This window comes from Schistocerca nitens, chromosome 1 (genome assembly GCF_023898315.1).
Source record: "Schistocerca nitens isolate TAMUIC-IGC-003100 chromosome 1, iqSchNite1.1, whole genome shotgun sequence".
Taxonomy (NCBI): Eukaryota; Metazoa; Arthropoda; class Insecta; order Orthoptera; family Acrididae; genus Schistocerca; species Schistocerca nitens.
In genome coordinates, this window is record NC_064614.1 from 262329829 (window position 1) to 262344520 (window position 14692).

The window sequence follows — 14692 nt, forward strand, 5'->3', positions numbered from 1 at the left end:
CCAGCCAGGTGTTTGATTTTGAACTGTCGATCACCGCGAATGAGAGTACCCGTACGTTTCAACATTGCACGAGTGCGACATGCCGGCAAACTGGAAGATCGGCCAGGTTTGCTCGACCTCGTTGCGATGATGATAGACACATCGCCCAACGATTCACCCTGTTTTTTTGTTTACTGCGAGGTCTCCATAGACATTCTGCAAGGGCCTGTGAAAATCTGTGATGCTCTGGTTTTCTACCAAAAGAAACTCCATGACAGCTCTCTGCTTGGGACGCACCTCCGTTACATGCGCCATTTTGAAGGCTGCGTAAAGCTCCCTACCTATAAGAACTTCATTAAACTGTAGGGGCTGGTGCGGATTCTTCCAAAACCTCCCACAACTAATTCCTCAGTTTCTTCAACCAAAACTGGCAGAGAAATAAAATGTGGTTGCATTACTTATTGAACACCCCTCGTACTTCAGTATCCCACGTCTTTCCAGCTGGAATCTTCTCGCGCCTCTGGACTGCTTCCAAGTGTACTTCTTCCTCTTCCGATTTTTGAAGAATATGTTGCTTATCAAAAGCTGAAATTTATTACAGAACTCATTTAGTATTTCTCCTTTTCATTCCTACTACTGAGTCCATGTCCCCAGCTAACTCTGACTATTACTCCTTGCACTACTACCGTGTTCAAGTCCCCTATGAAAGATAGAGTATCTTCTCCCTTTACACACCGAATTCAACGTTCACTGTTCTCATGTACTTTTTCTACGTCTCCATCTTCTGTATGTGACATCGTCATGTATACCTGAACTATTGTTGTTGGTGCTGGTTTACTCTCTAGTGGATAATAACAGTCGTATCACTGAACTGTTCATGGTAACTCAACGTCTTACCTATTCATAATTAATTCTACATTCGTTACACGATTTTCTGCTGCTGTTGATATTATCCTGTATTCGTCTGACCAGAAATCCATATCTCCTATAAATTTTACTTCACTGCCACCTACTAATCTACATTCAGCCTTTGTATTTCAATTTTCAGACTTCTTGCTTTTTTTAATTCGTTCAGACTTCCTACGTTTCACGCTCCGACTTGTGAAATGTTATCCTTTTGTTAGTTATTCACCTTCCCCTTGCCACTTCTCTCCCGGAATCTCCAGTAAGGAATTCGTCTCGAACATATTGCTCAACTGTACTATCTTCGGCGTCCTTATATTGTCGATCATTGCTGATTATGCACCCTTGTAGCGGCGGTGTTCCAGCAAAAGGGGAAGGCATTCGCCTGAATCTCTGTCCGCTCCTCCACCCTCTTTGAAACGGCCGTTGGCAGAAAGAGGTGACTCTGAACATCAGAAGTACTCGACAGACATTTCTTATGACTTTTATTCAAAATTCAAGCATTGTCTTAAATCAAACTCAGGAGCTAGGACGCTTTGTTTACTACTCAAAGATGCTATCCCTAGACTTGGGTCTGAAGAAACCACACATTGAACTGCAAAAAATATTTAGATGCAGACGTAGATCAAAACTACTAGTGATCAACAGTGAGTTTAAATTCAAAAACATGAAGGAAATGGGCTATGGAATGGACTGCAATAGTGGAAGTTGAAGTCAGAATGAGGCTGACTAGAGATTCATTCTAGCAGATATCAGTCCCAAAATATGTCAAGTTTGGTGAAGCAGAAGAGTAACGGAATAAAACAGAGTAAGAATCAGCTACGGTAGTGCTGGTAATTCGAAAATTGGGACAAAACATACATGGCGGTTCTGGAGAAATGCCACATAACTTGTGAGGTGAGTTTACATGTAAAAATAAACAGAAAAAGCCTTGTGAATATGTGTCCGATTTTCGATTGTTACGGAACTGGAGCGAGTTGAAGACTACACACATCAATGAATAATTATGAAGTAAGTGTGAACATTATTTACCGAAATGGTATGCAGACGCTGTGGTGGACAGAATAATGGTGTGACAGATGACTTGTCCACCCTAAAAGAGGTGATCAAAAAGTCCCCCAACCATCTCAATGCACTTGTCAGAGCGTTGGAGGTGCGGTGTTTTATACATCGAACGTCATCTTGGCTGGCTTTAATGTGCAAGTTCTTCAAGCCTATCCGCCATCGTAGCGTACACATCCTCTTTAACAATCCCCATAAACACAAGTCTAAAGAGGTCAAGTTGCGTGATACGGCAACCGGTTAATGTTTTCGCCTTGGTCAATCCACCGATGAGGAAATGTGTTATTCGGATACTGGGATGCCCGTCCGGTACGGTGAACCGGTGATCCATCATGTTGCAGATACATTTCCCGTTGTTGCTGTAACGTCACGGCTTCCAAAAGCGCAGGTAGGTCTTCTTTCGCAAAATGTACATATGCTGCAGCTGTCGGCACAGGCCCTATCACCAGATCATCAATCACGCCACACCAGAGGTTCACTGAGAACCTAACTTGGAACCTTGGCCGCGAGGGGTAGCCGCGCCGTCTTAGGCGCTTTGTCACGGCCCGCGCGGCTCCCCCCCCCCTGCCCCCCCCCCTCCCCACCACACCAATCAGAGGCTCGAGTCCTCGGGCATGGGTGTGTGTGTTGTCCTTAGCGTCAGTTAGTTTAAGTTAGATTAAGTAATGCGTAAGCTTAGGGACCGATGACAACAGCAGTTTGGTCCCATAAGACATTACCATAAATTTCCAAAATTTGGAATCTTGCTTCCTTGGTGTCATATAGGTTCACCATCACCCGTGTATGAGAATTGCTAGTGTTGATGATATCACAGCGTGTAAACGTAGCTTCGTCTGTAAATAAAGTGTATTGCACGACGTTTCTGTGTACAGCCAACCATTCACAAAATGGTTGCCTGCTTACTGAGTCACCTCGATGTAGATGTTGCACGGGCTGCCCGTGGTACGGATACAAGCCATCGGAATGTAACGTATGCCACACTCGCGTTTGTGGAACATCGAGCTGATAGCTAATCCGCCGTGTACTGGTGGTGTAACTCCGTTGTAACATTGCAATAATGTCGATCCTTCCTGAAACGACTGGATGGCCACACGCTCTGATGTTACGTGTAAGCTGGGTAGTGCTCCGGATTCACGTAATCTTTGAAAATCCCTGGAAAATACCCTGGCACAGGGCAATCGTCGACCTGAGAAACGCCTGTGGTACTGTGTCATAGTCGCATGGGAGCTGCCATTACAGTACCCCTACACAAACAACGTGTTTGCATATTTTGCATGTCGGTATTCACAGTACAATGGACTTGCTCAATTAAATTACACACAAGCACGACACGCAAACGGCCGCTCACTGATCCAATCCACAATCGCACACTGGGTATACTTGCAGCTGTTGCCTCTGTGCGACGTCACAGTCCTGCCATTTGTTGCAGAAACCTCACAAGGCTTTTAGGATCAACCATTCATCTCTCCCACCATTATTAAGTCCGTCCAGTACAGCGTCTACACAACACTTCTATAAGTAATATTCGTACTTGTCTCCATAACCCTTCACAGATGGGTGTTGTTTCAACCTGCTCCAGTTCCGTAAAGATCGAGTATGGGACACATGTTTAGAGGACTTTTCGGTTTATTTTAACTTGTAGAATCATCTCACAAATTATGTGACATCCCTCTTGAATCACACTGTACGTAGATAAGAATAAAATCTTGTCTGTTTCAGATCACATCATTTCGAATAAAATGCTCCAGAATTCGGCAACTGTATCCACCATCTTCATCAGGAGTATAAAAGTACACCGACTGAAGCACGGTGTTCCTCTCGCACAGGAGCGACTGCAGCGTCTGGAAGCGTCCAGAGAGGACCGATTTGAAGCATGCGCAGGAGGGCGAGTTATGCATTTCTTGGTAGCTTTGACTGGCCGCGGGCTGAGTAACGTCAGGTGGCGCGAGGCCCTGGCGCCAGATCTGAAACTGACTCTTTCGCATCCCTACGATCGTAAGTCACCCTTCTTTGCTACCACTCGCTTGTCTAAGGCCCACGTTCATATTACACTCATGTTCAGAAAAAACGAACACCCTGAAAGACTCGAGATAGAACAGTCGTATTCACAAGACATGTAAATTAGTATGTTCTGCAGAAATGATTACATTCCAATCATCTCAGTCCAGCATGTGTCCTGTTGCCTAGTAGACACAGGGTCCACCGTGGGCCCTGATAACCTGACATACGTGATGGCATCGACGCCTATAAAGAGTGAATGGCGTCCTGTGGTATAGCCATCCTTGCCGCATTCACTAGGTTACAAAGTTCATCTCTGATGGTCACCATTGGGCCACAGCCCTGCAAACTTCGTTTCACCACATCCAACACATTTTCAATTGGCGACAAGTCTGAAGATCTGGCGGGACAGGGTAAAAGGCTGACATCCTGTGACACCAAGAAGGTAAGGTGTTCGTGCTGCAACATGTGGTTGTGCATTGACTTCCTGAAAAATGGCGTCTATGGTATTTTGCAGAAAGGGTATGGATACAGGTCGCAGAACGTCATTCACGTACGTCACACTGCTCACAATGCCCTGGATACGCAAAAAAATGTGATTTGTGGTTGTACCCAATAGCACCCCACACCATAACGCCTCGAGTTGCCGCTGTGTGTCTTGTCTGAAAGTAGTCGCTGTGACGCCGCTCATCCTGTCTGCAGCGAACCAAATGCGGCCATCATTTTGAAAAAAAAAAAAAAAAAAGAAACAGAATCTGGATTCGTCCGAAAACACCATCTGATACTATTGCTGTTCACAGTCACATCGTTCCTGCACAGGTACACTTTGCCGCCTACAAAGGTAGGCGGCAAAGTGCAAGACGAGCACGTAACTCGTGCAATAATAAACGGCGATAGACTGTCACCCCTGATACTGTATGATGTGTTACACTGTTCCACTGTTGCACCAGAGCCGAGGAGGACGCAGAATTGTCCGGCAATGCCATTCGGATGTGCCGATCTCCTCGGGGTTTGGTCTGGGCGGTGCGGACTGACCTATCCTGTCGTGTTCTACGGCCTTCCGTGAACCATTCCGCACACACTGGTCGCACTGCTGAAACACTTGGTCCTACACGAGCAGCAATTTCCCGGATGGATGTATCGCATTCTCTCATGCCAATAATGTGTCCTCTCTCAAACTCCTAACGATACGTCCGAGAGGCAACCTGCACGCCTGCTCAAGTCACAGTGATCCATTACCTTCGGTTCATAGCGACGAGAGCCGCAGTCATATTTTACTAGTGGGTGGTGTTTCACCGCGATACCGATGTTGACCTTGAACCCGCAGGCCGACATGGTTCAAATGCTAATTATTTCTGCAGAAAACACTAAAACACTAATGTGCATGTCCTTTGAATATGAACGTCCTATCTCTAGTCGTTCAAGGTGTTCCGTTATGAAATGAAATGATCGTATGGCATTGTTGGCCGGCAAGTGCCTGTCTTATTTCAGTCGGCACCACAGTGGACAACTTGTGGCCGGTGATGAGGATGAAATGATGATGAGGACAACACAACACCCACGAGCGGAGAAATTCTCCAACCCGGCCGGGAACCGAACCCGGGCTCTCTGCATGGGAGGCAAGGACGTTACCACCCGGCTAAGCAGGCGGAATGTTCCGTTATTTTTAAACATGACTGTATAATGTGTACCCCTGCAGTTTGTTTTCATCTCTTGTAAATCTGAATACCAACAGTACACAGAGCGAACCAGCAACAGCAATAGAGCGGCAACGGCCATCTACAGGCTGAATTGCAGAATTTGATACTCGTATTCAGAGAACCTGGTTGGTGAAATCGCAAATGCTTTCAGGTTCCAGGTACGAATATCGCCTGCTGAATCGGCGAGAAGGCCCAAATCGGTTACATTCCTTCCATTCTAGTGCACTCCAGAGACACGGATTGAGACCAGTCAAGATACGAAATATGTTACGCCCTGTTAAAGACGACATAGGTGTTCAAGTTCCCGGAACACCTTGCTAGTCCCAGCAGTCAGTATTTTCTTCACTCTTGAAGGCGATGTCAGAGACAGCTATCGAAAGCTCGAATATTTTATTCGAAGTACCGCGATTGTAAAAACCGAGAATACTTTATTTAGGAATGCGTCCACGAAAAGTTTCCGAGAAAATGTATGTAGAATTTACGAGTCAATCGAGATTGTGGGTGAAAAAAGGAATAATGTAAATTGTAAATGATGTTCTCTCCTAAAGAGAATGCCAGAATAGACACGACTCATTTGCTTCCTCAACCTGGTGCAGTTCGAAATAGAGCTCCAACTTAAATGATCTTGTCGATGGAGGGATGTTGCTCAAAAATCTTCATGCTACTCTGCTTATAAAATCTGTCAGGAAACTATAGAATAAATAGCAAGAAAGGGACAGCATCATTAAATTACAAAATGTACCACAGCAGCAGAGAAATAAATGTCATGTACCGAAGTAACTGTACATCTATCGAATGAGGCTTGGAAGCTATCGAAGGTATAAGAGCGCAGGCGATGTATAGTAAGAGTATGTACTCATAAGAAAATGATAGCGAATTCAAAGATATCTTTCTGGAAGGCTCGCGTGAATCAAGATACTTTGCATGCAACTGAAACGTAAACGACGGAAGGCTAGAGGAGGAAAATGAGGCACTGCGAATGTGGCTCTATGGAAGATTGTAACTATTTGAGTACACAGGTAAAGCACAGTGTGAAGAGACTCTAAACAAATAATATGCACCATGAATGGCACTACTTACAAAATGGGGGCCAATTACCGGAAAAAATACGATGTCATCCCAAAAGAGAGCACTGGAGGGTTCACTTGCGGCTCAAAAACAACAGTTTCAGGCAAAGACTGCAGTATTCCTATCAGACTATCGCTGACACTAAGTACAGCATAGTATGTACAGGTGGAAAGATCAAATCAAAACAAAAAGATATTTATTAAGGCATCATATCGGCAGAAGGACTCATTACTACAAAAACAAAATCTGTAAAGATGGAATTTTAATGATTTTAAGGATCATATTTTTCTGAACAGTGTGTTTAACTCACGTTGTTTTCGTCGAACACTCTGAAGACGAGGGACGCGAACTTGGACGGGTCGCCTTGTGGGAAAAATTGTTTGTAGATCTTGATAAAGCCCTGTGGAAAGAACGAAAATACATCATCGTTGTTAGCTGTTAATTGCAGATATTTTAACAGACTTATGAATATGAAAGTATTGGCTATGAATTGTTCATTAGCAAACTTCTCACCTGTTCCGTGAGCAGGCCATTGGGGCAATCTTTCAGAAATCCCTTGTGCCTGAAAAAGAAAAGAAATTTTTTTTTAGTTTGAGAATTTCATAAAGAAATAACAAAAATTTGTAGAAACTGAATCCCTGTTATCTGAGGAAGAATAGCTGACTTTGTCAGAACATTGACGCCAATGCAAAATACTTTTCAGCATAAATTAAGTCTGATCTTCCCGATGTATGGATATCAGTGAAAACAATCATCTGAAAGTAAACGTATTCCTTTTGACCAGTATCTGATAGTTAGTCTGCAATATCTTATCGACTAGAATTAGAACTATTGCTGAAACGATGAAAGAAGTAAGAATTAGCTTTAAAATTTTTGATTATTTCCGGATATCCGGTATAGAAACCTGAGCTCATTTAATATTTTGTCTTTATGCAGTGTGTCCCAGTCCCGTTAGGACTGTCGCTATGAAAAATAAGAGTGATGAATTGTGTTCACAAAATCACCGTCTTTATTCAAAATGTCTCCCACTGAATCAATACAAAGCCTAAATCGTTTTAAAAGTTTTTTGCAACAGTCATTGAAGGCCCTTTTGGAACCGTATTTAGTACTGCAGTACTGTTTTCTTGGATGTCCTCAGTTGCTTAGTAACGGAGTCTTTTTTATTGCCAGCTTCAGTTTGGGGAAACTCAAAGTTAGCTGGGGCTAAATCCGGTGAATTCAGTGGGCTGTTAAGGACTGTGGTTCTTTTGATGGCCAAAAACTCGCACACGACTTTCATTTTGTGGGCTAAGGCGGCCAGGAACCTATCTTTCTGTACTCGGGTTGAATTTGACGAATTCAGTGACTGATATGCCTAACGTAAGACAAAACTTGATTATAAGCGCGAGCTTCCACGGCCGTTGTCTACCGAGTGTGTAAGCGTAAAACGTCCGACGTTTCTGCCATTATTGCAAATGGTAAATTGCTTTCATCAGGTGGTTGTTTTTTTTTTTTCTAACTATGGTCGAAATGTCTGATGTTTTACACACTCACAATGCGGTCACGCAACCAGAAGAATTTTACTGAACAAAAATGTCCCCTCCTTGCTCCACCGCCGTTTTCCGACAAGTGTCAGACACGCACTGTTCCATTACGGCCGGGTGGCCGCTGCAGTGATGTTAGCGCTTTGATCTTCTACACAGCTCTTTAAGGATATACTGCTGCAACTCGTCACTAGAGAGCATTGCAGTTTTGTATTTTACACAAGCAGTCCTAACGAAACTGGGACACACTGTATAGTCACCATCTTCTCTTGATGTGACATGATCATTTAACTTGTATAATTATCGTTCTGTAAGTAAAGGGTGTCCAGAAAAGGACTCCCTGATTTCAAAATTAAATACCTCGAAAACAAAGATCGATAGAGGAATACAGTAAGCGGTATGTTTATTGTGAAAGCTGTAAGAAGTTTATACAGCAGTTTGAAATAATAGTTACAAAAGCTGCTAACAGATGGCGCTGTACGCTGCACAGCTCATATCAGCATACATAAGTGAAATAATCGTATGAAAACAATCTTTGCAAACAATCACATCACAATGTTTTCAAAATGTTCACCATTGGCACTACAGAGGTGGCGCAAACGAAGAATGAAATTCGCCATCACATTTCGTAGTGTCTCAACCGAAATGGAGTCACATGCCACAGAGATCGCCGATTCAAGCTCGTCCAGCGTGGTGGGATGCTTCGGGTAGACCATGTCTTTTCACTGTGCTCCACAAAAAAAAAGTCACAGGGAGTCAAATCCGGCGAATATGGAGGCCAATCCATGCCTGCACCAGTAAATTTGGGATATTCCAAAGCAATGACTCGATTCCAGAAGTATTCCTCAAGAAAGCGAAACACTTGTTCGGTCCAATGTGGTCGGGCTCCATCTTGCATAAACCATTCAGTACCTGGTCGATCCTCTAACGCTTGCTGTGTGGCGACAAATGGTTCCAAAATTGCAACGTAACGTGCACCAGTGACCGTTTCTCGAATGAAAAAAGGGCCAATAGTGCCTCTGCTGCATACTGCAGCCCACACAGTAACTTTAGGAGAATACAGGTGTTTCGCTTCACACCAATATGGCTTTTCGGAACCCCAAAATCGCCAGTTCTGCATATTCACGTATCCATTCAGGTGGAAGTGTGCTTCATCTGTAAACCAGATGCAGCCAACATCAAATCCTTCACTATCAATCATTGTGAGCATCTGATTAGCAAAGGCAACTCTTTGTTGCACAGCTCGTACGGGTATGGCTTGGTGCGTTTGAATTTTGAATGGAAACATGTGTAGGCTCTTTCTCAGTATTTTCTGCGTGCTGGAACGCTTCAAACCAGTCTCAGATGCAATTCTACGGACGGATGAAATTGGATTTCGCTGAATAGTTCCAGAAACTGTGGCGATATTTTCAGGCGTAACTGCGGTTGCTTGCGGCCAACATGCCCCTCTAGATCATCAGTTAAGCTGCCTGTTCTTTGAAATTTTGCGAAGAGCGTACGAATGGTTTTCGCATCGGGTCCTTTTGGAACATTAAATCGTGCTTGAAAACTTCGCCTTGTTGCAGTAGGACTCTCTTCAAACCTGTGGTACTCTAGCACCAGAAAAACGCGTTGTTCAATGGAGTACATGGTTTTAATCTCTTCCTTCGGTACGCTAACCTCCTTTCACCTTTCAATAGTGGAACTGATCGCTCTGGGCTTTTGTAACTATTATTTCAAACTGCTGTGTAAACTTCTTACAGCTTTCACAATAAACATACCGTTTACTCCATTCCTCTATCGATCTTTGTTTTCGAGATATTTAATTTTGAAATCAGGGAGTCCTTTTCTGGACACCCAGTAAATTAAGATGAAAAATTACCTCTAAATAATAGGCATGCTTCATGTAGTAGTAGATTCATTTTAGCCTTATTTTCTTTGAATGTGCTTAGTAGTTTAATTGAAGTTAATGTCTAAAATCCCCACTGCAGCTTTGATGACATTACTGCAAACTTAACGACCGTCTTTAAATAAAATGGATCCCACTCAAAGAGGCAAGCTAATTACTTAGCAGCATTTTTTTAACAATATGCTGCTTGAAATGTTACTGAAAAATAACCGTGTACAAATAGCTCTGCTTGTTGGTTACTTCAGAATTTGCGTGGATACGCTGTTTCGACAGTTCATTTCACGTGCTGCGTGTACAGATAAAGAAAGTAGAGTGCCATTTCAAATGATCTTTAAGTAAAAGACTGCGAACTTGTGAAGAGAAGAAGGATAGAGTGGAAATAGATTCACTTTCTAATATGATAACACGAATAACTAAAGATTAATTTCTAGTCTGACGGAAAAATCTACAACAGTAAATAAGAGATTGTGGTACTTAATATTGTGGATGTTCATCGTAAGCAATTGCAGTTCGAAGATCCATTGTGGCGTTCGAGTTCGGTAGATAGCTGTGAAGTAGCTGTGATACATCCGAAGATTGTCATCTACATTCATGGAGACGCAGAAACATGTATCTCATTTCAGTAAGAAAGGGGGCGAAGAGTAAAGAGAAAGGAAGACTTCCGAATATATTCATGAAAGGACAAGAATAACAGTTGACTGAGAATTTCTCAAACAGAAGAAAGAAGACAGTATCCACAGTTGCACAGAGGGTGAAGAAAACGTTGCTGGTCCCTATTGTTACATTAGACTGGTACTTAGTTAACGTTTAGTACTTTACATATCTTCAGAAACTGTAAGCATATTTGTCGAAAAAAATTTGCAAGCGGCTGCACAAGAGACATTTTATTTCGGACACCTAGTTCTCTTCGTCAGATAACTGTACAGTAAAATATACCACAAATAAGTACAATCAGATAAGAACATTACAAAATTTAAGAATAAAATGTTTAAAAATTTAAAGACAAAGAGATGTTACATACTGAAAATTATCGTACTATTAGCGATTGTCAAAAATAAGCAGGTGGGTACAGAACTGCAGTCCTATAAAAATATGAGAGCAATATGTAATACAACAATAAAATGCGTTAATGCAGGAAGAGCTCGTGAGTGCTTACATATGGGTCGTAGTATATTTACGACTATGTTACAACAAGTGTAGGCATCATGCAACAACTGGAGCTAATCAGGTAATGAATGACTTGTGTGTCTTCAGGTTAGACTCAGAGTGGGTGTAACAAGACGATGAAATTGTAAAACGAAAAGTTATGCAACTATAGTTGCCATAAAACATAGACGAAAATGTAAATAATAACCAGCGTATTAACTTGTGTATAGGGTAATATCAACAGCAGCACAGAATGGTATGGCGGGAGTAGGATTCGTTTTGAATTGGAAGGCAGGGCAGAAAGAGTGTTACTGCAAATAGTTCAGTGATAGACTAGTTCTCATCAGAATCGGCAGCGAACCAACACTGACAACCATAGTTCACCTATACGTTGCAAGTTGAAGATGAAGAGACAGAAAAAGTATATGCGGATATAGAAGGGGTAAGTAAAGGGCGATGAAAATGTAATAGTCATGGGGGACTGGAATGCGGTTGTAGGGGAAAAGAGCAGAAAAAGCGTCACGGGAGAATATGCGCTTGGTACAAGGAACGAGGGAGGATAAAGATTAATTTAACACTGTAATAAGTTTCAGAGTAATAGCAAATGATCTGTTCAAGTATCACAAGAGGAGGAGGTATACTTGGAAAAGGCCGAGAGACACCTGAAGATTTCAGTTACATTACATGATGATCAGTCAGAGATTCCGAAATCAGACACTGGATTGAAAGGTGTATCCAGGAGCAGATACATACTCAGATCGCGATGTAGTAGTGATGAAGAGTAGGCTGACGTTTAAGAGACTACTCAGGAAGAATCAGCACACAAAAGAAGTAGAATACGGAAATACTAAGGAATGAAGAGATATGCTTGAAGTTTTCTAAGGCTATAGATACTGCGATACGCAGTTCAGTTTGGACAATCACAAATGCTGGAAAGGAAAACATAGGAACAGAAACGAGAACATCGTGAACCTTAACGTCAGGTTTGACGGTCATGAAGTAAATGAAGTTAAGGAATTCTGCTACCTAGGCAGCAAAGTAACCCATGACGTACTAAGCAAAGAGAACATCAGAAGCAGACTAGCACCGAAAAAAAGAACATTCTTGACCAGGAATGCCCAAGAAAAGTATACTAGTATCAAACATGAGCCTTAATTTGAGGAAGAAAAATCTCAGAATGTACGTTTGAAAATAGACTGTGGTAAAGTGGGAACAGAAGAGAATCGAAGAATTTGAACTATGGTGCTACAGACGAATGTTGAAAAATAGGTGTATCGATAAGGTAAAGAATGAGGAGGCTCCGCGCAGAATCGGAGAGGAAAGCAGTATATGGAAATTACTGGCAAGAAGAAGGGCTAGGATGGTAGATCATCCGTTAAGACGTTATGGAATAATTTCCATAGTACTAGAGGGAGCTGTAGAGGGTAAAAACTGTAGAGGAAGAAAGATATCGGAATACAGAAAATAACTGATGACGCAGGTTGCAAGTCTTACGCTGAGGTAAAGAGGTTGGCACAGGAGAGAAATTCGTGGCGGGCTGCATAAATCAGTCAGATGACTGGTGACGCAAAAAAAGTAATTAGCAGTATTTTGGACACTGTACTTTGTCCATGTATTGTTGCATGTAATAGGTGTTAGTTAGCCGTATACAGTTACATTAAAAGACCTGTTCGCAGCTGCAGGCAGTCAACCTCTGGTGCATTTGTTACATGTCGTTGGTCATTATCTTTCTAACATTTCTTTTTGTGTAAGTTGATGATAGACAGTTACAGGTTGTTAGTCTTCTACAGTTATACGTAGCAATTCATTTTTAGTTGTGAGTGGTTAGGGGGGTGGTGGTTAGTGTTTAACGTCCCGTCGACAACGAGGTCATTAGAGACGGAGCTCATACTCGGGTTAGGGAAGGATTGGGAAGTAAATCGGCCGTGCCCTTTCAAATGTGAGTTGTTAGCCATTTACATTAGCAGTTAATTAGCTAATTATTGTTACAGATACCAAGCCATTCAAAACTAACAGACAGTTATTCACCTTAGCTTTACAGACATTCGATTTTTGTAGTTACAGATGTTTTAGCTTATAGTTACAAGTGGTCTTTACGGTTAACAACGGTTAACTTCACTTTAGTCAGTAAGTATTTCATCAATTGGAGTGAATGTCGCTAATTACAATTATTTCACGTAGTTGTATAGAACTTTGTACGAATTGCTGAACTATTTATTTCACTACAGGTGAAGTATTAAACTATGCCCATTTTCATTTTCATCCGTCTTTACTTTTGATCGTCCGTTTTGGCTACCGATTAGGGAATGTTTCTCTGCTTACTTCAGCTGTTGCTTCTGGCCCCATTGTGCGTCTCTCGCTCTGTTTGCGCGGGAATATTTGCAGCGAGCACGCTATTGATCTCTTTACACCAATTCAACGATGTTTTCTGAAAAGTACCATAAAAATGGTATGAATGTCGCTAGTTACATTTGTCTCACAGATCGTATTTGCGACTTTGGATAGGCTATGTTCTGGTACTAGTTGTTTCACTGTAGCAGAAGTGTACAGTTGTGCCCACGCTTTCTTTTCTCCATACCCAATTTACGCCCACGTTAGTTGCTGACTCCGCTTACTCTGTCTACAGCCTCCGACACCGTCATAGGCTTCGAACTTTGTTTTAGCCGATGGGTTTTCTGACAGCACGCTGCTTACCTCATTACATCTACCTCGACGATTAGCAGCTGAACTTCCCACCCGCTAAACTCACCATCCAGAGCGTCACATGTCGTTAGCATAAATTGTTTCTTTTATCATTAATGTGTACGACTTTATGTGTTAGTTAATACGCTGGTTATGCACACTTACGTTTTCGTCTACGTTTTGTGGCAACTATATTACGTAAGTTTTCGAAAACAACAATAAGTCGCACTTCGTGTTTTTTATTATACCGATTTCACTCTTCAAATGAACAAGAGCATGATCAGAATTCACGCTGTAAAAGATACAAATTGAGACAATATGGAAAAATGGTTCAAATGACGCTGAGCACTATGGGACTTAACATCTGAGGTCATCAGTCCCCTAGAACTTAGAACTACTTAAACCTAACTAACCTAAGGACATCACACACATCCATGCCCGAGGCAGGATTCGAACCTGCGACCGTAGTGGTCGCGCGGTTCCTGACTGAAGCGCCTAGAACCGCTCGGCCACTCCGGCCGGCCAATATGGAAAACTTACACTGACATTACGTAAGATATATATACTGCTTCCAGTATGGTGACTTACTTACGTGTAGACATTTTGAAATATGTATTTTTTGTAATGTATTTTGAAAGATATTTAAATTTTTAGACTACTCGTTTTATCAATATAAGCAGATATGTACAGATCTGAGACGTCTACACTTTCGTTTTCTGTAGTTATAAATTACCTTTGGATAG

General features: G+C 42.2%; 1 protein-coding gene across 1 annotated transcript in view; it reads right to left on the minus strand.

Annotated features, from left to right (window-relative positions):
- Positions 1 to 14692, minus strand: part of LOC126242208 (frequenin-1) — a 315167-nt gene that overhangs the window by 20178 nt on the left and 280297 nt on the right. The window contains exons 3-4 of the mRNA XM_049948073.1: positions 7224 to 7272; positions 7021 to 7110 (exon numbers count right to left, since the gene is read on the minus strand). Coding sequence (XP_049804030.1) covers positions 7021 to 7110; positions 7224 to 7272 — 139 coding nt within the window. The remainder of the gene's footprint in view (positions 1 to 7020; positions 7111 to 7223; positions 7273 to 14692) is intronic.